Consider the following 24,322-nt stretch of genomic DNA (forward strand, 5'->3'; position numbering starts at 1 on the left):
GGGCGGGGCCTGCGGGGCGGGGCCTGCGGGGCCGGGCCGAGGTGAGCGGCGGGCGGAACGCAGCGGCGGGGCTGGGGCTGTGCAGCGGCCGCCGGAGCGGTTTCAGCAGTGCACGGGGCGAAGATGGCGGCGGAGCGGCAGGACGCGCTGAGGGAGTTCGTGGCGGTGACGGGCGCTGAGGAGGACCGGGCCCGCTTCTTCCTCGAGTCGGCCGGTTGGGACTTGCAGGTTCGCGCCGCGAGGCGGGCCGCGTCGGGCGGGCCGGGGAGCTGCGGGTCTCGGGCGCCGGGGGAGCCGGGGCGGTCGAAGCGCACCGTCATCCCCGCCGGGCCGGGGCCGGCCCCAGGCCTCAGGGTCCTGGGGCCGCTTGGCCTCGCGTCGCGGACTCGACTCCGGAAGTCCCGGGGGCGCGGTCCAGCCCCCGGGGGCGGCTTCGCGGGGCCTCGGTTTCCCTCTCTCACGACCTCGGGTCGCTGCAGCAGTCGCGTGGAGCGGGGGTCGCCGGGGGGCGTGGCGGTAGCACCCGGCCCTGCGGTCGGCCAGCCAGGGCCGAGCTGCCGGGCCTGCGGGGGAGGGGAGGCCCGGCCCGGGGGCGACCCACACCCCTTCTTACCCAACTACCTGTGGGCAGTTGACTTACTGTGAAATGGGAGTCTCGTGGAATTTCCTGTCTGGCTCACTGGCCTGTGTTCTTTCAAGGCTGTGGTTAAGGTAGGACACAAAACCAAGTCCTTATCCGGGAGCCGGTGGCTCGCGCCTGTATTCCTAGCCACTTAGGCTGAAATCTGGAGGTTGGAGGTTCAAAGCCAGCCTGGCGGGCATGTACCAAGTGTTCATTGAATACTTGATTAAGAAGAAAAGGTGAGCTCCTGAAGGCTCGGGTTCCACCACTGCGCACTGGTGAATCGGCACCTAGAACAATGCCTGGCACGTAAGAAGCACTAGATAATAGACAGAACTGCATAGATTTTCTTGGTCAGCCTATGGCTTAGATAGGTGATGATGATGATGACTAATGTTTATTGAGCATCTGCTATGAACCAGGCACCGTTCAGCTCTACCGATCACATTTTGCAGCTGAGGTTTAAGAATGAGACAGGTAAACATCAGCCCTGTTGCAAGGTTGAGGAACTGGAAACTCCAAAGGGCAGGGAACGTTGCAGGTCAACACAGCCAAGAAGGAATAGGGGGTGGGATTCAAATTATGAAGTCTGCTGACTTCACAATTGAAATTGCTTCCCAAAGCTGAGTTAAATGTGGTATCACATGCTTTTATAAGCAGTGTGAAGTCAGTGTACTGGACAGAAGGAAAACTAGAAGAAAAAAAAAAAACCCTCCCTAAAAGTACATTGTGTTATATTCAACAGGTTATATGCTCCCTTCCCCTCACCCTACAGCAGATGGGGAAACTGAGGCCCATGCATTTAGTGAGACTTGCCTTATAAGGCCAGGGCCTGACTGTTGGATCAGCATAAGTCTCAAGACAGAACACTACCTTGTGACAGCTCACTGCCTCCAGTATGGCCAGTCACCTGAGGAAAGGAACTGTGTCTTTTCACTCCATTGTCCTATTTTATCTCCATGCAGAATATGTAATTAGTAAATATCTTCCTTTTGAGTTGGTGAGAGGGACAGAAACAGTCGAAGGATTCCTATATTCCTTCAGTATGTATAGAGCTAAGACATAGTGAGGCATACATTGTAATGTGTCTTCTGTTATTCAGGGTTGGTAGGATAGGTGTTCCCATTCATAGGTAAACTGGGCTTCAGAAGCTGAGTGACCCATACATAGTTTCTGACTTCTCACTAGAAGAACTTAAGGACAAGTCTGAGCACACTGCCCAAGGTAGAACTTGGCTCCACCCTTTACTAACTGTAACTTGGGTAATTTCCTTAACTTATCATTGTTTCTGTATCAACTATAGAATGAGATAGAAGTACTAATTGCATGGAGTTGTGTCAGGATTAAATGAGTCCATGTAGAGTGTTCTAAACAACCTAGCACAGCAATAAATGCTCAATGCATGTAGATTTTTCTTCAGAATGCTTTCTTCTACCTCGCTCTTCCCCCTTTTTTCCCCTTTAATGGATAGAATTTGTTTCAAGTGAAATGGACTAACCACTGGCTAATTATGTTTGTCTAATTCTTTGTGGTCCTGGTTATAAGAGCTGGTATAACTCCTTTATGCTCAAAGATGATGTATGTTAGGTGAAGGACTGCTGAAGGGTCCCAAGGTACTACCTTTCTATTTCAGATCGCGCTAGCAAGCTTTTATGAGGATGGAGGGGATGATGACATTGTGACCATTTCACAAGCAGCCCCCAGTTCAGTGTCCAGAGGCACAGCCCCCAGGTAAGGGCCAACTACAGTTGCTGCTACATAAGTGTTTCTGTCTCTGATTTGATTAGCAGGAAGTTCCTGGGTGTGGTTATGGTTTAATTCTGGAAGAAAGACAAAGACCTACTTCTCAGATTCTGGGGGGACCTTTCACTTAGGGATCACCAAGAGTAGCTACTGCATCTCTGGAAGTTTTTTTGAGTAAAAGCCAAAGGCAGTCCTTTAGGGTTGCTATAGAGGTATGAGGTTATAGAGTAGGTGAGTAGGAACTGCATTGGTGTTTTAGGATGCCTGATACCCTATGAGGAATCCTGTACAAATAAATTTGAGTGACCTGCCCTTACTAGATGAATTGTATTAACCTTTGGAGTCCCCTTGCTTCACCTTCCCTCACCTCTGCCTCCCATGGAGATCACTAGTGATCTATAATGTGGAACTGTGCTTGTCTTCATGGAGACAGGCAGGACCTCTGACAGATGGCTGAACTCAAGACATCCCTCCCTGCTTCAGCCCATTATTTCTTTAGTATATGATTTAGCCAGAGAGATTGTGTGTGCATGTGTGCATGCACGCATGTGCGTATGTGTGTGTGTTGGTTGGTTGGATATGTTTTACCCAGAGAGGTAGAATGTGTATGTGTATGCATTGTGTACCAGTACTAGGTTTGAACTCCCCTCACACTTTTGCTCAGGCTTTACCACTCAAAGCTGGTACTCTGTCCCTTAGACCACACTTTCACTTGTGGCTTTTTGCTGTTTAATTGGAGATAAGAGTCTCTTAGTTTTGTCTGATTCTGGATGGTGATCCTCAGATCTCAGTTGCAACTTAATCTCTAATACCAATCACTTGCTTACTTCTCCAATAATCCCAAAGTCCTGTCATGGCAGTGATTTATTAGAGAAGGGGCAGGCTCAGGAGCCTGGTTGTCTGGGGTTCAACTGCAACTCTGCCACTACAGAGTTTTGTGATCTTGGAGAATTTCCTTATCTCAGTCCCTAAGTTTCCTGAAAATGGTGTCTGTCACATGGCATATGACATGAATTAATACTTATAAAGCATTTAACACAGTGTGGCTTATCAAGGAGATACAGTTTAACCTTAGTCCTGAAAGGAGCTCAAGACTGGACACACATTCAGACCTAGAAGCCTTGCCTCATCACTTTGGTTATGCCTCAGATTTGGTGGTGGCTTTAATTGAAGCCAAAACAAAGGAGTGGGGAGGACAGTTTGTTACTTTCTGTACTGTCTACAGGGAACACACTGACTGCATTCTCGGGAGAGGTAAAACATGGTAGCACCTTCAGATGAATTCTGAGGGAGGCTTATACCCACTTTTAACCTAGCTGATACCAAATGTTTAGCCTGCTGTTAACCTCTCTCTACTCCCGTGCCATCTTCTCACCTTCTTTTCAAGTAGTTACTGCTTCTGCAGAACAGTACCCAATCAGCAAGCTCCTCCTTTGAAGCAAAAACAGTGTGGAGCCTCTGGCCCACAAAGAGTTTAAAAAGGACATGAGAAGATCTTTAGATTACCTGAAAGCTGTAGATGTGAGTTTGTGTAAGTGGATTACCTACACACTGGTTGATTTCTCTTCCTTGACTCCTGGTCTTGCTGCCACAGTGATGTTCTCTCTCACCTCATTCACATACGCAGCTTACTGTCCCCTTTCCTCCCCACCCTTTATCCACCCATTTGCCCACTTGACATCCAAACAGGATGTTTTTCTAAGAAGTGGGTTTTTTTTCCTTTTATTTATTTATTTAGCCCATCCTGGGGCTTGAACTCCGGGCCTGGGCACTGACCCTGAGCTTCTTTAGTTTAAGGCTAGTACTCTACCATTTGAACCACAGTACCACTTCTGGCTTTTTCTGTTTATGTGGTACTGAGGACTCAAACGCAGAGCTTCATGCATGCTAGGCAAGCACTCTACCGCTAAACTACATCCCCCAGCCCCATTAGAAGTGGGTTTTTTGTAAGTCCTTCTCAAAACACACCCAGAATAAGAGGCTTAGGAAGCTTAATGTTTGTGGGACCCTGTGTATTTCCTCTGTCATGGCTCCTATGGCTGAGTATTCAGTGGATGGCTGCCTGGCCATCTGTACCAGCAGTCTGTGAGAACTGTGCTGGGTTTCCTTATAGATACTTAACAAGTGATCAGAGAATACCTCATCTCACCACTCCCAGAACAGCACACATGCTACAGTACCTTTTAGCACTTTCTAATATTTGTTCAGTCCTTAGGGACTTGAATTAAATGCCACATTATTTTGCTTATAACCTTAGGAGCTTTGCTTCCAGACACATGCTCTTCTCAGCTACCACCTCACACAGAATCTCACCCTAGTGCCCTATTCAGCAGCTAACAATGGGTGCTACCTTCTTTTAACTCTTCCTCAAAAAAAATTTGTTCCTTTCTCTCTCCAGTGATAATAGGGTGACTTCCTTCAGAGACCTCATTCATGACCAAGATGAAGACGAGGAGGAAGAGGAGGGCCAGAGGTAAGTCTCTTATGGGAGCCCGCAAGAAGTCCACAGTAGTACCTTAATGATCTGGAACGGGGCATGGGACACATGTGCTGTTACAGTTGGCTGTTGCTACTGTAGGAAGGATAGACTCCTAGTCTCTGCAGCTCAGACGTGATCCTGGTCCTGGTGCTTATTTTTTTTTTCATGTTCTAGGCTGGTTTGTTTTAGGGGTTTTATTTTGTTTTTAGTTGCTAAAATACAGAGAAATATTTGTTACTAGTGGAAGGGAAACCAGTAAGAAACAAGTCATTCCACCACCCAGACATAAACACATGTCTGTACTTTTGGTGTATTTCTTTCCAGCTTTTACCTTTTTTGTTTTTTTTAAGTATAATTCAAGTAAACAAAACTTGCACAGTGATTGATACCTGCTTTTACTTTTCAAAATTATTTGTGTATGTTCATGTACATTAGTCCTGCACCTTGAACTGAAGGCCTGGGCACTGTTCTGAGCTTTTGTGCTCAAGGCTAGCACTTTACCACTTGAATGATAGCTCCTTTTCCAGCTTTTTTGGTAGTTAATTGGAGATAAGCATCTCATGGAGTTTCCTGCCCAGGCTGGCTTTGAATCACAATCCTTAGATCTTAGCCTCCTGACTAGCTAGGATTACAGGCATGAACCACTAGTACCTGGCAAGCTTTTCCTTTTTATAGGACAAAACAATATATAAATAGGATAATTGCCATATAAATACACATTCCCCCAACACACCCATACTGTTTTTATTTTTAGGAATATCATAATAAAATTGATGTTTACTATGGAAAGTACCTACCTGTCTAGTGTAATGAAAAAGTGTAACATTTACCTACAGTTTAGTAACTGTAGTTAATATTTGGTATATTCTCATTCTATCTTTGCTCTATGTGTAAATATACTTGGTTTTATACTGCATTTTATATGATGGGTATAATTACATGACAAAAATATTTTTCAGGGGCTGGGGATATGGCCTAGTGGCAAGAGTGCTTGCCTCGTATACGTGAGGCCCTGGGTTCGATTCCCCAGCACCACATATACAGAAAACGGCCAGAAGTGGTGCTGTGGTTCAAGTGGCAGAGTGCTAGCCTTGAGCAAGAAGAAGCCAGGGACAGTGCTCAGGCCCTGAGTCTAAGCCCCAGGACTGGCAAAAAAATATATATTTTTTTTTTTTCCATTGCCTAGCATGAGCCACCGCTCATGCCTATAATCCTACCTGCTCAGGAGGCTGAGATCTTCGGATCATTGTTCAAAACCAACCAGGCAGGAAAGTCTGTGAGACTCTTTATCTCAAATTAACCACCAGAAAACCAGAAGTCACCCTGTGGCTTAAAGTGGTAGAGAGCTAGCCTAGAGCAGAAAAGCATAAGGACAACACCCAGAACCTGAGTTCAAGCCCCATGACCAACACGTGTGTGTGTGTGTGTGTGTGTGTGTTCTACACATACACACCCTGGCTGGATTAATACTTTGTGTCATTAAAATTCTCCATAAGCATTTTCAGTAGCTATAATAATTCATCAAACAAGATGTCCAGCATTTAGGTAAGTTTTAGGATTTTACTAAAGACCTTTCAGTCTATCAAGTGGAATATTATATAACAGGATTGAGTAAAAACAAACTGGTTATGGCTTCATTTTAGGGGTTTTGATTCTCCTTGAGTTTGTCTTGTTCTGCCCAGCATTCCTTGGGACTACAATACAATAACCACTGTGGAGTAGTGTCACGTGGGGAAGGGTCCTGGGCTTACCTATCTATTCGTGGGGGATCCATACCAACTCTCTCACACCCCCTCCGGCTGGTAGGGTAACGGACAAGGGAGTCAGGTCCCGGGTTTAGCCTTGGGTCGCATGTGGGTGTGAGAACTGCATACTCGCCAGCCCAAGGAGGACACGAGCCCGTAAGATCTCGGAGAAAACCTCTAGGGCTTCTGTTTATTCAAATGAGGAGCCCCCCAGATATACCCCCGAGGGCGGGCACAAGAGAGGGATTGCAGATTGGTCACAGAGGGCTGTCCATCAAGTGATATCAGGGGACCTCCCTTGGGGGCAGAGGCCCAGCCCCCTAAGGATGGGTTTCTGAGGTGTCCTCCATTACACATGTGCTGCCCCAGGAGCAGAGCCTTCTCTTCCTGCCAAGGGCAGGAAGGGGAGGGGCAGGCCAGGGTCAGCTGTGGCCCCTTAAAGGCACAGCTGACCCCAACAGAGTAGAAATGGGTTTATCTCACAGTGGTCAGTGTGTGAAAAGTAGGCAGAGAAATTACATGTGTTCTCTGTTTGCATCCATACGGTGGCCTTCACCCTGCCTCAGAACCATCCTTTAAACTATATTGGGATATATAAATAGAAATGTATTTTTACAAGGCAACCACTCTTGCCACTAGGCCATATTCCCAGCCCCTAGAAATGTATTTTAAAGTTTTACACTCCTTCAGTGAAAGGCAATATCATCCAGTATGTGAATGCCCAGCCCCCAAATGACCTTTTCCAGATGACACTCCCCAACCTATGACCCTCTCTTGGTTCACAGTCTCATGTTGAAACAACTCTCAGTCTTGTCTCTGCCGGGGCCTAAGCTTTGCCTCGCATTCCCAGCCAAATTGAAGGAATTAGAGGTCCAGACTAGTACAAGTTTTACTCTCCCCACTAGGGAACATAGTGTTGTTGACTTAGCACTAGCAGTAATCAAGGGTGATAGGATGCAATTAAGTATATAACAGCTCATTCTCAAACCCAGGCAAAATCCTAACCATGTCTCAAGCCAGTCTTAGCCCATTACTGCACCAGATGTGGTCTCTCGAGGCTTGTATTTGAATTGGAACTTCCCTGCCTGCTCACTACTGTCTCCTCCAGGCCCTCAGTGTATGTCACAGAATGGCAGTGGGAAGTGAGTCTCACAAGATCTCTTGGTGTTGTCACACTGCCTCACATGTACATTCCTCTTATTCTTTTGCATCCATCCGCTGATTGAACTTGACGACCTTCACTTAAGGAGCAGGTAGGTAGGGCATGTGAAATCCTTCCTTCCCATGTCAAAGAAAGGAGAGTGTACAGAGCAGATGACACAATGGCCAGGACTGGAGCCTAGTTGCCTGTATTAACTACTCCACTGCCACCATTGATCCAGAGCTGCTAGAGTAACTGCTTCTAACTAGGGCCTTGGTTGCCATCTCCTGGAGAGGTGCTGGCCTCCAGGTGGATGGTCTCCACTGGGACTCTCCTGAGCTAACATGCTGATGTGCATACCCGGAATGCCCTTCCCCATCCATCATCATGCCCTTCATCTCATAACCTCATCTTACACCTGGCTCAGGAGACACTATTCTTGGCAGCCTTGGCTGTCTTTCCATGTTCATTGTGCCCAGAGCCCTTACTGACTTCATGGCTGCTCACACTACATTGTGCCTGCCTCCCTCCTTACCTGTGTCCCCAGCTAGCCAGTAACTCCCTTGAAGATGAGCATCATGCTCTTTGCTTCCCTGTACTACTCTTGCCCAGAACTTGGTGCATGCAGTGTTCCTTTCCTAAGCGCATTTGGTGTTAGAAATGTATTTTCTACACAGGTTTTATGCTGGGGGCTCAGAGAGAAGTGGACAGCAGATTGTCGGCCCTCCCAGGAAGAAAAGTCCCAACGAGCTGGTGGATGATCTCTTTAAAGGTGCCAAGGAGCATGGAGCCGTAGCCGTGGAGCGAGTGACCAAGAGCCCTGGAGAGACCAGTAAACCAAGAGTGAGATAGGAGTCGTTGTTTGTGCCCACACCACTCAGCTCCTGAGGAGGGCTACTTCTAGCCAGGGACTGACTTGTCTGTTTCTCATTTGCTCACTGGTTTCCTATGTAGAAGATGGGTTTTACAGGGAAACACAGTTAAAGGCAAAACTCCTAAACCCGTGGCCTAAGTCTGGAAAATGTCCTGAAAGCATGTTTTCTTTGGCCTAACCATGAATTAAAGTAATCACTACCAATTTCTGTGTAAAATCTGAAGATCTGGTGTTGGGAAAATCTAAAAGTCTTTAGTGCTACATCCAGATTCCTCCATGGCCATAAATAACTAATGTTTAGTGGCAGCTTCTATCCTAGTTCTGGCTACTTGATTCATTTACCATCCTGCTGGCCCTGTGGCCATTTGAGTTTGATTCCCATTCTTCACGATCCTAGCCTCTTTCCTCACCTAAAATGCATCACTGTATCTGAGTAATAAGCACCACTATGTGTTCATGAACTCTTCTTTGACAGCCATTCGCAGGGGGTGGCTACCGTCTTGGGGCAGCACCAGAGGAAGAATCTGCCTACGTGGCAGGAGAAAGGCGGCGGCATTCCAGCCAAGATGTGAGTGGAGTGGGCCCCTGTCTTCCCATGCAGCAGTCACATGAACCAGTGGCCTCTGAGAGTGAGGCCTCCAGAAACAGTACTCTTGCCTAGGGTCTCCACAGGGGCACTCCAGGGAAGGCAAAGGCATCTCATATGGGGGGGGGGGGGGAGGTAAATGAAGGTTTCTGAGCATTCCACGGGTCTCAGGCATAGGGACAGTGTATTTGGGATTCCTGACAGTATGGGCCTGGCTGAAGAATTATTTTATTTTGCCAGTCCTGGGGCTTGAACTCAGAGCTTAAGCACTGTCCCCAGCTTCTTCTTGCTTAAGGCTAGCACTCTACCACTTGAGCCACAGCACCACTTCTGGCTTTTTTCTGTTTATGTGGTGCTGAGGAACCGAAACCCAGGGCTTCATGCATGCTAGGCTTGGGTTTTTTTTGTTTTGTTTTGTTTTTAGTTTGTGCTGGTTTGGCAGCTGAACTCAGGGTCTGGTCACTGTCCCTGAGCTTTTTGGTCAAGGCTGGTGTGAACACTTGAGCCACAGATCTACTTATGGCTTTTTTTTTTTTTTAGCAGTTAATTAGAAATAAGGGTTTCATGGACTTTCCTGTCTGAACTAGCTTCAAACCAAGATCTTCAGATCTCAACCTCCTGAGTAACTAGGATTGGAGGCCTGAGTCACTGCTGCCCAGCTAATTCTGAATCTTAAAAAAAATACTTTGGGGGGCTGGGGATATAGCCTAGTGGCAAGAGTGCCTGCCTCGGATACACGAGGCCCTAGGTTCGATTCCCCAGCACCCACATATACAGAAAACGGCCAGAAGCGGCGCTGTGGCTCAGGTGGCAGAGTGCTAGCCTTGAGCGGGAAGAAGCCAGGGACAGTGCTCGGGCCCTGAGTCCAAGGCCCAGGACTGGCCAAAAAAAAAAAAAAATACTTTGGGGATTTATTCAAATGTAGAGAGAAATAGGCAGAAAACAAATCTTATTCCCTTGTAGCAGCAGTTACCAGGGTTATTAACAGAAATTGTAGGTACCTTTTTTAAAAAGAAATTTATTGTTATAAAGCTGATTTATAGAGAGGTTATAGTTACATAAGTCAGGCAAAGAGTACACATTTCTTTTTGGACAGTATCACCCCTTCTCTCGCACTGTCGAGTTTTTCCCTTCCATCCCACCCATAGGTTTTATAGTTCCTTACTATCTAGTGAGTACCATTGTAGGTACCATTCTTAATGACTGACAATATTCCAGGCGTAGTCTGGCTGTGGCAGTTGAGTAGAGAATACTAGCTGCATACACACACTGGCAGCCCCCTACAGATAGGGAACAGCAGCTTCGACTGGGTCCCCCAATTACAGTCACCTAGCTAGCAAGTGCTGAGGAAGACACGAACTCAGGTCTCCATAAAGCAGTGTCAGGGTTCCTCACCTATACCAAGCCTCTTCCTGTTCTCAGCTAGTGCTTGGTTGGTGGGTGGTTATGTTCCTTTTGCATGCATGTGTATACACATATGTATGCCTGACTATTAGTGTTTGAATAGCACCAGCGTAGGTGATAATAGTTTGCAAGTTCAAGTTGATATGTTGCCAGGTTCCAGTCATTACATTAACTGCTTTTTCTTCCTGTCATCCCAGGTTCATGTTGTGCTGAAGCTCTGGAAAAGTGGATTCAGCCTGGACAACGGTGAACTCCGGAGCTACCAAGACCCATCCAATGCCCAGTTTTTGGAGTCTATCCGCAGAGGGTGAGCAGAAAGGCCTTCTTTTATCTTGAGTTAATGAATGTCATGGCAGGTGGGGAGAAAGAAGCTGAACATAAAGTTTTTGAGTTAGAGTTTGTACAGCCAAGTACATATTCACAAATCTGTTTCCGAAACTTTGTGTCCATTTTTCCCTTTGGACCTAGAGCCAAGTGGCAAAGTAAGAAATGTCTGTTGTGATAGAACAGGAGAGAAGTGGAGCCCCTCCATGGTCAGCTCCCAATAACTGTTCCCTCTAGAAGTTTCTTCCCCTTTATGCCCGTTGCTGGCATCTTCCTTCCTCCCTGTGAACCCCAGCATTGTCTTTTGTCTCACAGGGAGGTGCCAGCAGAGCTGCGGAGGTTAGCTCATGGTGGACAAGTGAACTTGGACATGGAGGACCATCGTGATGAGGACTTTGTGAAACCCAAAGGCGCCTTCAAAGCCTTCACTGGCGAGGGCCAGAAACTGGGCAGGTGAGATTATGGCCTGTGTTGTGTTTCTGAGTGCTGCAGGGCTTCTGTTCCAGCAGGGGTTAACCTGACAGATGCAAAAACTTTACCTGTTTGCCAGCACCAAGAATGCACCTGAGGGTGGGGACACTGCTACTGGGTGAGCCTTGGTTGCTTGCCAGGCCTTCTCCAGTAGTTGTTTTTGTGAAAGATATGGCTGAGTCTCAGGACTGTAATTGTGAGTTTATTCTGTTGTGAAGACGATAAGCACTTTGTTGACTGAGGCTCTTGTGAGGAAGGCTGATTTCCCGTGACTCGGTGTTTGCAAGGAGGTGTTTGCTGGTTGTGGTGGTCACCTCTGACTTCCTTGCTTTTGAGTGGATCGCCCTCACTGTGGCAGATGGTCATCTCTTTGGAGAGACCAAGGGAACAGTTCTCAGGAAGACCAAGCTGGGGCCTGTCCTCGGTGTGTCCTACACAATGAATAGAATGCTTGTGCTCTTACTGAGGAAGCAGCAGCCCAGTGTGTCAGCCTCTGCTCCTCTTCTCCCCATCCCAGCCCAGGCTGGGAGCACCTCTCAGAAGGTGCTGGGTAGGGAGGAGAACCTCAGTGATATGGGTCTGGGATTCAGGTAAATATAATGGGACAAGATCTTGGATATTGACAGCAAGAAGTCCTTTGAGGGCCTGCTGCTACTTAGGTACAGCAATAAACATTCCCATGTATTCATCTCCTTTAATCTTGTTTTGTCCCCATTCTACAAATAAGGACAGAGGTTCAGTCAGGTCTGGCCTGCCTGGGGCTGGATTGCTGGTCAGTTCTGAGCGAGGCCCCCCTCCCGCCATCTCTGCTCTTGCTGCCCATGCTATGTGTGGGTCTCTGCATGTTCTTGCACGGCCACCTGGTACCTCTAGTACATGCAGGGGTGGTGTGCACAGTCAGCATTTCCTCTAGTGAATAGGAGATTTTACTTTTTAATTAATGAGATATTTGAAATCAAACAGCTGGGATTCTGGCCTGCCACCTCTCAGATCAACACTGGGTTCTTGGGCAAGATGCGTGACCCCACTGTGCCTGTTCCCTGTTTGTTTTGGGGTTTTTCGTTTGTTTGTTTTTGAGACAAGGTCTTATAGGTAATCTCAAACCTGACCACTAAGTGCTGGTATTATAGATGTAGTCTCCACACCTGGCTGTCCCCACCCGTACATGGAGGTGATGAGTCCCTGTCTGATGGGCTGTTGTGAGGCTTAAATGAGTATTGTGCATTAGGCCTGCTTGGCGATGGTGCCCTACAAATAGTTGTGTTCACTGTGCCATCCCACCTCCCCTAGTAAAAGAAATGGTTGAGAGCACCACAGCCAGCTCTGTGCATCAGGCCTTCCTTGACCTCAGCAATAAGAGCGGCTGTGCTGGAAAGGGAGCCTCATAGCAGTCAGCTTGGAGGACTTCCTCCGAGTCTGCTCTGTTGCCAGGCCTTCTGCCCATGCCCTCTCATCTGATCCTCACAGCCTACCAACTCCTTGTTTTACATAACACGGAAGCCCCGAGAAGCTGTGTGGCTTGCTCAAGGCCACATTGCTACTTCAGTGGTAGGGCTGGGGCCAGATGGCTGGCAGAGCCACTGCAAAGCTTAATGATGGCCGCCAGTCACTGGGCAGCCTGCTCTGAAAGGAAGTGAGGAGTCAGTCTCCATTTACAAAAGAGGAAGGGTGAGATGTAGGAATTAATCCAGTAGAGGCTTTGGGAGTGTCTGTTTACCCATTGGCCTCTCCTTTATCAGAGGTTATCTGCTAAGAGAAAAGCTAAGGATGAGGTAGTTAGCTGGTCTGGTTCATAGGAGAGATTTCCAAATGGCTATAGAGAATTGGGAAGTATATGTGCATGTCATGTTTGTCAGCAATATTTTATATAACTTTCTAATCCTCACAAAAATAAGCAAGATAGGTAGTCTTGATCCTTTTAAAAGTCCCTACTGAAGCTAAGGGAGTTTGAAGAGGTACCTAAGAGCACACAGCTAGTGGGTGGTCTTAGGTCTTGGTCCATCTGATTGTAAGATCTGAGCTGTAAGCTGGCAGATCTCCATTCGTTATATAATTAATACATGCATAACTTGGCCCTTAGTTGACTCTAGGAATTCTTGTACCCCTTGCCCCCCCCCATGGTTGGCACATAAGTATGCAATGTATATATGAAGTCATACTGTGGGATGCCATCCATTACAGCCAGTTACTGCAAGGCTGTATTAGGGCTGCCTGCGCCACAGACTTGGAATTCCCCTTCAGCCACTTCATAGGGACTGGACTCATCTTGGTCCCCTGGTCCCTTCTGCCTCACGGCCTGTTTTCTGCACCACAAGCCCTTGCACAGGTAGGGACACTAAGGAAGAAGGGAAGTTAAGAGCGGACCCAAGGCTCCTCCTGAGGAAGCAGCTCTAACAAGTGACTCGGGGGGTGAGGGAAATTTTGGGGGGACCCATCTGTCTGTCTCAAGTCATTATGCAGCTCACCATACGGGGCCATATGCAGAGCAGCCACTCAGTGAACATCTGAGAAAGGGCCGCCTGCCAGGGCCTGGTTTTTGCTCCTATCCTGATGTGCTCCCTTTCTCTCAGCACTGCCCCCCAGGTGTTGAATACCAGCTCTCCAGCCCAGCAGGCGGAGAATGAAGCCAAAGCCAGCTCTTCCATTTCAATCAACGAGTCAGAGCCCACCACAAACATCCAAATTCGGCTTGCCGATGGCGGGCGGCTGGTGCAGAAATTTAACCACAGCCACAGGTACCTTGTGTTCTCTGACCCAGCTGGTGCGGGCAGCTTGTGCTTTTTCCCTGAACAGTGGCACAGTAGAGAGTCTGCAGATCTGAAGCCTATGGTCCCAGTCCCCAGTCAACCATCATGGTAGCCAAGAACTGCTCTGTTCCCTCCTGAAGGTCTCATTCTTCATCTCTGGGCCTCAGGCCCTGAACTCCAAAAGAAATCTTAGGCTAAATAAAGCCCAGGTACCAGCGAGACCTAGTTAGAGTTGCTATGCCTGACAGGGGAGAAGGAATACAGTGCCCACATCTGAGAGCTGCCTTCCTCTCCCACCCTCCCTCTGGGGGCCTCTGAAAACCACTAGACTATATGTTTTTTCTGCAACTGGTCTTTGAGAATTGTAAAAATTCTGCTGTGTTGTCCCAGGCCATCTAGGACAGTCAAGGCAAACTGCTTCCTGTTTTAAAGATAGGGAAACTGAGGCACCAAGAGGTAAAGAGACTAGTGTTTTTTCTGGAGGGCTGTTGCCTATGAAAACAACTCCTTTCTCTAGAACAGAATAGAGTGTTCGCTTCATCAGTTGTGCGCTAACTCAGCCAGGACCCATGTGTGGGTCAGTGACAGGCTTCATAGCCAGGCTTGGGGTAAAGGTGTGAAACAAGCTCAGGGATGAGGCCTGCTGGGACTGCTCTAAATGGGTGGCATGACCCAGCTTGCTGACCTGAGATCCTGCCTCACTTCATCACCCAGCATGGCTGGTGCTCACCCAAGGTGTAGCCCGTACACAGTGCAGGGGGGAGAGAGCAGGGTTGCATGCCACACACTGCACAGAAGCAGGAGGCTGTTGGAGGGAGGTAGCCATCCTGCCATTACAGAATTCAGGGGAAAGGGATTCCTGGACAGCTTGCTGATATGGCCCTGTGCCATTCCTAGTCTACTGAAAGACAGTAGTCCACTTGCCGGGAAATGTTTGCTTACAACTCAGTGCCCTAGAGCGGGGGAATGCTGCCCTATGGAGGTATAGTCGGGATTAGAGGAAAGGAGACAGGGCTTATGGAACTGCACGAAGCACTAAATACAGTGAGAGAAGAGAGTGAAGGAAGGAGGGTAAACTCAGGGAGGCCTTTGACAGTAGGAAGAGTGGAACTTTCTGCAGAGTGGGGGAGGGGGGCTGGTCTGCAGTGCTTCCTGGTGACAGCTTTGGCAGCTCTGTGGAAGAGTGGGCAGAGAGGGGACTCGAGATATTCATCCTTCCTCCCCAGGGTGGGAGCTGTGGGCAGCAGCAAAGGACTCTGTTCACAGCCTCCCCATTTACCCCTCCTCCAGGATCAGTGACATCCGGCTCTTCATTGTGGATGCCCGGCCAGCCATGGCTGCCACCAGCTTTGTCCTCATGACTACTTTCCCCAACAAAGAGCTGGCTGACGAGAACCAGACCCTGAAGGAAGCCAATTTGCTCAATGCTGTCATCGTGCAGCGGTTGACATAACCACTCCCGGCCTCCCCTCTCTTCTGTGTCTCCCATGGCCAGCAACCATGCCGGTGGGGACACCCTCCTGCCCCTGTGCATACCCAGCAGTCCAGTGCCACATCTCATCCGTAGCTCTGGGCTCTTAGACTTTGGTTGGACATTTGGTTTTTTTTTCCTTAGTTGCGTTTCCTGAGTTTTTGTGATGATCAATGGACTTTAAAGAAAAAAAATAAAAACAACCAAAAAAACTGAAGGGCTATCACCACATATTCTATCAGTGTCCCCAGAGGCAGCCTGGTGGCTGTAAAGTCTGGTTTATCGTGGAGAAGGGTACCTTTGGCTTTCGTAAAAGTCATGAGACACATGCTGCTCACTGGCTGGCATGACCTTCCACCACCCCTAAAGGTGACCTGGGCGATCTCCGTAGGAAGGAATCGGGGAGACATGGGGTACGGCTTTGCAGCCCTCGCTTCACAGGAACACAGTCCCCCACAAAGTGTGAGGGCAGAGCTGGATGTACACAACTGGACACTCTGGGCTTTGACCAGCCAAGGTGCTGCCCTGCCCATCCTGCCCTGTTCTCACCAGCCTGGGGGAAGTCTAATGTTACTGAGCTGTTCGCCAGTGATAACAGGTGGGCATCCTCTGTCCTAGCACTTGTAACTGTTGGTATTTGCTAGAGGGTGAGTATGGCAGGAGCCCATGGCTGAGGTGTGTACTTTTTATCTCTGCTTCTGACTCTAGTGCCTTAGGCTGCAGTTGTGGCCTGGTAAAGACCTTCTACCTGGCAGTTTGCTTCCTTGCACAGGTTGGGAGAGGGCGCTTGGGGGGGGCGGGGAGCCCCTACCACCTTCCTGTAACAAGCAAGGACTGAACAGATCCTTGATACTTGTCATCATGTGCCCAGCCTCCTGTCATTAGCCATTAGCTCTTTGTCACCCACTGCTCCAGTCCAGGACCCTGGACAGGAGCATACTTGGCTGCAGAGAGTCATCCTGAGAACAGGCCTTAGCTTGATGCTTCCAGCCCAACAGCCACAGCAACTGCCCCCCCCCCCATGTTTCCTGCAGCAAGATGGAGGTGACTGCAGAAACAGAATCATCACCTTGACTATGAAAAAACAGAATGAGAGTTGGGTGCCAGGGAGACCTGGGGATCACAGTTTGGACTCTTCATATCACCATCGAAAAGCTGGAAGTGGAAGGGTACCGGCTGGTGAGCGGAAAAGTTGAAGCTCCAGTACTAGCAAAAAAAAAAAAAAAGCCAGGAGCTAGGTACTGGCTCACACCTATGAGCTACTCAAGAGGCTGAGAATCATGGATGGTTCAAAGCCAGCCCAGGCAGGAAAGTCCATGAGATTCTTACCCCAGTTCACCACCAGAAAGCCAGAAGTGGAGCTGTGGCTCAAAGTGGTAGAACACTATCCTTGAGCAGCTCAGAAACAGCGCCCAGGTATTGAGTTCAGGCTCCATGACCAAAAAAAAAGAAAAAAGACCAGGGTTGCATGTTTCATACTGGGCTCATTGCCTTTCTAAGTGCTCTAGGGCTTCCCAGGGCCTCACTAAGCAGTGTCAACCTAATGGCAGGGCACAGCTGCTAAATAGTAGCAGCTCCCAGAGCCCATGTTCAACACCCATCCAGGCCCTGTGTCTGTGCTTTCCACCCAACCCTTGGGGGCTACTGCAGGATTCCCACTTCACAGGGAAGGGGGGAACGGGCTCCTCCCAGCCATTGAGAGGGCCTTGAGGAGACCACTGGCAAGCTCCGAAATACCACAGTGCTGGGCCTCTGCCTCACGCATGGCCATCTCAAGAGCCAGAGAGGATGCTGGAGTAGAGAACTGGGCACGTAGGAGAGCCTTACACCCCAGGAATCGGTAGGGCTCACAGTGTCTATCAAGGGCCAGAAGTGAGCAAATAAAGCAGCTGGACTAGGCTGCCTTGGGTCCTGCTCTATAGAAAACAGACTCTGGGAGAAGCAGCAAGCAGGGCCTCCAGGAGAATATGAGCCCGCCCTGCTGGCAGTGGACCAAGGCCTGAAGATCCCGAAGACACCCACTGAGGGTTTAGAGCATCTTCTGTGGCCACAGGAGGCCAGCGGGTACCTTCCTGCCCCCTCACCTCTTTGGCAACCCGGGCCTTGAAACAACAGAAGCTGTGCCTCTAAGTGAAGTTCCAAGTCAACTGATAATGGGAATGGAGTGGGTTTTTAATTTACACAATATATGTGCAACCTACATTTTTAATAGGTGTTTCTTTCCTACCTCACCATTCGAGCAATTTCCTTCCTTCCTGACTTCCTGAATATAAACCAATAATCTATGTCTACTCTAAGACATTCAGTTCCACTTTTACCTGCAGCTTTGAGAAGGACATGCTGGAAGCCTTCATGACTGAGCGCCACGGAGAACATAGTGCAGGGCTCTTTGTGTCTGGAGCAGCTGCGAGCAGATAGTTATAGCTCTGATGGACAGATGGTCAGCTCCATAAGAGGACGCCAGGGCCTGGCACAATGCCTGTCACGGAGGAGATACTCAACAAATAGTCGTTATCATTACTAAAAAGTTAACCATTTCTGTGTCCGTCCAAGTATTTGTATACAACTGTTGGGTAAGTGTATTTATGAATGGGGAGTAGCTAACAATAGAACATCAGCTGCCATTACTGAGCCCTGGCTACGTGCCAGATTCTAGTTTGCACATCACGTGAAGCAATTCATTTCATCCTAACAATGGCCCTGAGAGACAGGTGTGTTAATCCTGCCTCAGAGATGAGGCAGCAGGTTGTCTGGCTCGAAGCCAGACTGACATGGATGGGATTTCCATCTTGCCCAAGGGAACCACAGGTCTTTTGCATAATTGTACCAACATCAGAGGGCACCAACAAGAGCTGGACGCAGCCATTGCATGGCTAGAGAGATGGCAGCGGTCGGGCACCAGGCTGGAGGGAATAGAGACTGGGGGGAGGGAGAGTCCAGAGTTGTCTCTAGTGACCCCATAGAACAGGCACTGTGGAAAGAATATGCTACTCCATCACTTGTGAATCCCAACAAGACTGGAATTCTCCAGCCAGACTGTCCAACCCTCTGTCCTCTTGGACCTGCTGAGGCCCCGTGAGCTGCTTCCTGGTGTCCACTCAGCCATCACCCCCAGCAATGCTCCTCTTCCTACCTCACATGCTGCCTAGGACCAGGGGGACTGAAGTGGGGTATTCAAGCCCTGGACACAGTCCACAGCACCTGCAGGCCCCCTTCACAGAGGCACCTCCATCTGACACAGCAGGTCAGATCCTGAGGGCAGGAGGGATGGGGAAGAGGAGAGGGAACAGCAGGAAAAAGGTTTGGAAATGTGCAAAAGGCACTTCTTTGGAACACACTAAGTCAGGTGCGCATGGGTGTGGATTCAGTGTGAATGTGCGTGAGTTTCAGTGTGTGTGAGAGAGTACATCTGAGGGTGTGTGTACCTCCAGGGCAGGACATGGATGCGTATCAGGGCACCCACCGTCACACTGGGGTCTCTCACATCTCTGGCCAGGTGGCTTGAGGTCACACCCAGGCAGACAGTGTCTTCAGCTCAGATGGTGCTGTTCGAAATCTCCCATGGTTTGTACAGCAATGAAAAACACTAGATCTGTTTTATTATTTTTTGAAGGGCATGACAGTTTTTTTTTAATTGTACCACACTGATCCTGATGAGTATACACATGATAATGGCTTTTCTCTTGGAAATTAACATTGCAGTGTTTCTGTATACTGAAATGTTTCAGGAGGACCAAGGATGTTAAAGAATAAGGATCTTAGATGAAAATGGACACTAATGGCTCTGGTGTTCTAACTCAGAATTAATTCCAAGCCCCTATGAATCAGCCCCTATGAATTAGGTTATGTAGTATAGGGAGCACAAGTTCTCTTAGAATGTAAGACTAATTCTTAGAACTTAAGACTTCCTTACACTTTAATCTTCAGTTTTTATAATTTAACCTCCGTCTACCCTGGCTAACGCACCATCATACCAGACACCTCACATCATTTCCATGCCTAACTAAACCTATTTTAGGAGAATTCTATTTTGAAAGAGTTCTAGCTGATCTAAGACAGAGAGGTGGAAGGGAGGGAGAGGAAGAAAAGGGAAGGTGACGGGTGGACAAGGACATGTATGAATGTGTGGCTGCGTGTGTGCGTTGCACACTGGGCATGGGAATGCTGTGTCTGGGCGGTGTGTGTGTGGTTGTGAGTACACATCAATTTGCCAGCATGTATACAGGAACGTGTGCATGTTCCTGCATAGGCCTGTGAGTGGTGTGTGTGGGTGTGTGTGTGGGTGTGTGACAGAGAGAGACACTGAGATTGAGGGCAGGTCTTGAGCCGTGGCCATGATCTGCCAGTGGCAGTGGTCTGGGAGGGTGTGTGGTGAGTGGAGACTTCAGAAGCCCATTGTCACTGACAGGGCAAAGACCACCAGGGACTGGGCCTAGAACCATGGGCTGGAATCCAGCAGGCGGCCATGAACTTGGATGCCCAGTGGGAATGACTCTTTCCTGCTTTCTTCTAGAAATTTCCCCAAAGTGGACACCGGTTCTGAGCTTCCTGACCCTCATCTCCCCGGCCCCCAGCATCAGACCTGGGTCTGCATTGCACTCCTCTTATATACTTACCCTGAGCATGCCTTTCCCCTCGGAGCCTCAATTTTGTAATCTGACAAATAATATACTGCTTACCGTGCTCAAAGGAGAAATGAGTTCAGGTTTGCCTGCATTAACCCACTTAAATCGCGCCACACTAATTGGGTAGGCCCTCTCACCATGTCCATTCCATAGAGGAGGAAACTGAGGGAGAGAGATGAAGTTATTTGCTCAAGGTCAGAGCCAAAGGTTAGAGCCAGAACTCTGTGCTGTTGATATGTCCCTTCTCTAACCTGTTTTGTGATGCAAGAGACAAGGAAGGGGCAGAAAACCACTGGGGATGGGCTGCCAGGGAGTGGGGGAAGGGACTGGTTACCTGGAGGAAGAGCATATCAGCCCTGGGGACTCTGAATGGCTGTGGCTGTGGCAACCCCAGGTGGAGAGAACCGGGAGTGTTAAAGGAGATGCAGTGGGGTCAGGCTGGGAAGGTGGGGTCTGGTCAGGTGGAACAGGCTGGGGCACAGAGGCAGAGAGCCTGTGAAGCCCAAGGACAGGGTGAGGAAGTGATGGATGGCTTCCTGTCTGTGCTCCATGGGCCCTCATGGATCTCCCCCTAGCCTTCCACCTCTGTAAGAGAAGCCAGCAGGGGTGAGGTAGCAGGCGGCCTTCCCAAGCAAGCCAAGAGCAGGATCTGGAACCTGCTTCTCTCAGCCCAGGTTTCTCACCCATGAGAGGGAGCTGTTGGTGGACCTCAGCAGGCCCAGCCTCCTCCCTGCTGGCAGGAGAGATGGTCACTGTCCCCAGAGAAGGCCTATTCTGCCCCAGATGGGAGGGGAGCCCCACAGGAATTCAGGACAACAGTGGCATTCATGCCTGTCCCTCTCCTGGAAAGAAGCCAAGAGGATGAAGCCACTGAGCAGCACAGTATATGGCAGTGGCAGAGGCTGCCACTGGACAACCAGAGGATGTGAGAGGCAGGGGGAGCCTGGGAGGGGAGGGCCGGGATTCCCCACACCTGTGGTTGGTTCTCTCATCCTGCAGGAACAGCACTCAGATCTTCCTGTGGGGAACTCCCTCCCTCTGTCCCAGTGGCCTCCCCACCCCCAGCTTTGAAGTCCAGCCAATCATTGAACTTTACCCTCCCCTCTAGCGTGATTGGCTCATGAGGCACCTGCTGATTTAATTTGAGCAATGAGAACCTACCCTGAGATTTTGGATGGAACTTCTGTGAAAGAGGTGGTAGACTAGAAAGAAGCAAGACAATGGCCATAGCTGGGTCATCACAAAGGAAGTCAGGCTGGGCAGTGGTGGCTCATGCCTGAATTCTAGCTACTCAGGAGACTGAGACCTAAGGATAGAGGCTCAAAACCAGGGCAGGAAAGTCTGTGAGATTCCTAAGCACCAATTAAGCAATTAAGCAACAAAAAAGCCCCAAAGGGGTGCTGTGGCACAAGTGGTAATACTAGCCTTGAGCACCAAAGCTCAGGGGTAGTGCTCAGGCCTTGAGTTCAAACCCAAGGACTAGCAAAAAAATAAATAAAAGGAAGCCAGCTTACAAATAAGTCACCACAATAATAGCAGGGACTGCATCTACTCCCTTGCAAGTGACATTTCATTTTTCCTTCTGACTGTGTAATATTCCAATGTGGGGGGGGGGGGTGAATGAGTATGTGTGTGTAGCATCTTCTTTACCCATTCATCTGTTGCTGTGCTCTAGGTTTTTTATCACTTATCTATTGCAAAATGTGTTACAATTAACATGGATATGCAGGTGTCTTTCTTGTATCTTGATTTACTCTCCTTTGGGTAATATAATGGCAGACATTTTAAAGGCTACTTGGGAAAAGTTCATTCTAGAACTGCGACATGTTCCCTTTGGGAGCTGAGTGTGGACTTGGAACACACCCTATGGTTCCTTCCCACAGGGGCTCCATCTTCCTGTGTCAATCTCTAACTGCTAATGTTCCAAGCATCCAGTGTGCTCTCTCCTTGCAGGAATCGGTGCCCATTACACTATAGTGCCCCAGTTCCCGGGCCAAGAGCATCACTTGGTAACTTGTTAGAAATACAGGTTCTCTGGTTACACCTCAAACTACTGAATAAGATACTATGAGTGAAATCCAGCATTCGTTTCTGCCAGGTGACTCTGAGGTGCAGTGAACCTCTGAGGGTCCCAGCGCCCCTGGCAAGTGCGGACTCCGCAGGTCAAGGTCTGCAAGCTTGGACCATATTACTTTGGACCATATTACTCGAGTCTTCCAGTTGCAAGTGACAGAAAGACCTGTCCAAACTGGCAACAAGGAGAATTTACTGGCCCACAAAATGGAAAATTTAAGAAGCTACTGAATTATAATGAGGGCTCTCTTTTAATGAGTAACTGCACACATAAGAATGTGGAATGTCTTACCTTTGTGCTATGACTGAATTGTGCAGCCCCCTCACCCACCCTTATCCCTGCCCTCACCCCCAAATTCCTCTGTTGAAGCTTGCTCACCAGTGTGGTGATGTTTGCGGGGTAAGGGGGCTGAGGTCAGGAGGGGGAGACAGACCCCATATCTGATCCATACCCCCTTAGAAGAGGCACTAGAGTTCATTCTCTCCCTGCCTCTCCCTCTCCCCTGCTAGCCCCCCCTCCTGTCCCTCCCATGCTCTTAGTCTCACACTCAGACTGAAACTAGATAACCACCCCCGGCCCCTCCCTTTCTCTCTCTCCCCCTCATTCTCCTACAGCAGGTTAAATCAAGAAGCCAAGAAGGGAAACCTATGCTGGAACTCTGCTCCCAGACTCCAGAAACATGAGACACTAAGAAAAAAAAAAAGAATTAGACATAAAATAAGGACAAATGGAAAGGTAGGAAGCTTAACATATAAAGAACAAAATGGCTGGGCACCGGTGGCTCACACCTGTAATCATAACTACTCAGGAGGCTGAGATCTGAGGGTCGTGGTTCAAAGCCAGCCTGGGCAGGAAAGTCCGTGAAACTTATCTCCAATTAACCACCAGAACATGGGAAGTGACACTGTGGTTCAAGTGGTAAACTACTAGCCTTGAGCTGAACTGCTCAGGGACAGCACCCACGCCCAGAGTTCAAAAGCCCCACAACTGACAAAAAAAAAAATAAAAATGGCAAGGTGCTGGTGACTCAAACTAGTAATCCTAGTTACTTGGGAGGCTGAGGCCAGGAGGATCACAGTTCAAGACGAGCCCAGGCAGAAAAGTCAACAGACTACATCACAACAGAAGAAAGCTGGATGTGGTCACATGTGCCCATCATCCCAGCATCTATGAGAAGCCTGAAATGAGCAGACCATCGTCTAGGCCCTGACAAGAAGCACTAAAAACAATCAGCAAGGCCGGGGACTGGTGGATCAAGCCTGTAATCCTAGCTACTCAAGAGGCTGAGGTCTGAGGATCACAGACACACACACACACACCTCAAAAACCCGTGAAAATTAGGGCCAGAGGCATGGCTCCGTAGTAGATGACTTGCCCAGCAAGCATGAGGCTCTGAGTTCAAACCCTAGCACCACTACCAAAAAGAAGGAAGAGAAGGAGGAGAAGGAAGAAGAAAAAAATTAAACTTTTTTTTTGCCAGTCCTGGGGCTTGAACTCAGGACCTGGACATTGTCCTTGTCTTCTTTTTGCTCAAGGCTAGCACTTTGGGGGCTGGAAATATGGCCTGGGTTCTCCAGCACCACATATATAGAAAAGGGCCAGAAGTGGCGCTGTGGCTCAAGTGGCAGAGTGCTAGCCTTGGGCAAAAAGAAGCCAGGCACAGTGCTCAGGCCCTGAGTCCAAGGCCCAGGACCAGCAAAAACAAAACAAAACAAAAAACAAAAACAAGGCTAGCACTCTACCACTTGAGCCACAACTCCACTCCTAGCCTTTTCTGTTTATGTGGTGCTGTGGAATCAAACCCAGGGCTGTATGCATGCTAGGCAAGCACTCTACCACTAAGCCACATTCCCAGCCCTATTCAAACTTTAAAAACAACAAATACTTCCTTGGAGGTTGGGTGTATGGTTAGCAGACACAAGGTTCAATCTCCAACAGTAAAATAAAAGCAAAAACAAAAAACCTTATACATGTTTAATAGGTACATGTGCTTTGTATTGTACAACACACATTTGT

At 48.8% G+C, this 24,322-nt stretch overlaps 1 protein-coding gene and 1 long non-coding RNA gene across 3 annotated transcripts in view; one reads left to right on the top strand and one right to left on the bottom strand.

The window, feature by feature from the left end:
* Nsfl1c (NSFL1 cofactor) lies at positions 1-15,825 on the top strand. 2 transcript variants are annotated; one of them, XM_048348931.1, is made up of 10 exons: positions 1-228; positions 2,256-2,353; positions 4,764-4,838; positions 7,837-7,842; positions 8,408-8,573; positions 9,080-9,172; positions 10,792-10,901; positions 11,234-11,371; positions 13,960-14,124; positions 15,427-15,825. In XM_048348931.1, the coding sequence occupies exons 1-10, from the start codon at positions 124-126 to the stop codon at positions 15,587-15,589; spliced, it is 1,119 nt and encodes a 372-aa protein (XP_048204888.1). In that variant the 5' UTR covers positions 1-123; the 3' UTR covers positions 15,590-15,825. The 2 variants fall into 2 exon arrangements, with proteins under 2 accessions (XP_048204888.1, XP_048204889.1); XM_048348932.1 differs by lacking the exon at positions 7,837-7,842.
* The window catches only part of LOC125353333, a 25,365-nt gene continuing 15,072 nt past the window's right edge, over positions 14,030-24,322 (bottom strand). The window contains exon 3 of the long non-coding RNA XR_007211310.1: positions 14,030-14,160. This is a non-coding gene — a long non-coding RNA (uncharacterized LOC125353333). The remainder of the gene's footprint in view (positions 14,161-24,322) is intronic.

Source organism: Perognathus longimembris, chromosome 6, assembly GCF_023159225.1.
Source record: "Perognathus longimembris pacificus isolate PPM17 chromosome 6, ASM2315922v1, whole genome shotgun sequence".
Classification (NCBI taxonomy): Eukaryota; Metazoa; Chordata; class Mammalia; order Rodentia; family Heteromyidae; genus Perognathus; species Perognathus longimembris.

Bases quoted from the DNA above. Each gene is read 5' to 3' on its own strand.
- Nsfl1c (XM_048348931.1), top strand. From the start codon at position 124: ATGGCGGCGGAGCGGCAGGACGCGCTGAGGGAGTTCGTGGCGGTGACG. The intron at 229-2,255 runs GTTCGCGCCGCG...TTTCTATTTCAG, and splicing joins CGGCCGGTTGGGACTTGCAG to ATCGCGCTAGCAAGCTTTTA. The intron at 11,372-13,959 runs GTGAGATTATGG...CCTTTCTCTCAG, and splicing joins GAGGGCCAGAAACTGGGCAG to CACTGCCCCCCAGGTGTTGA.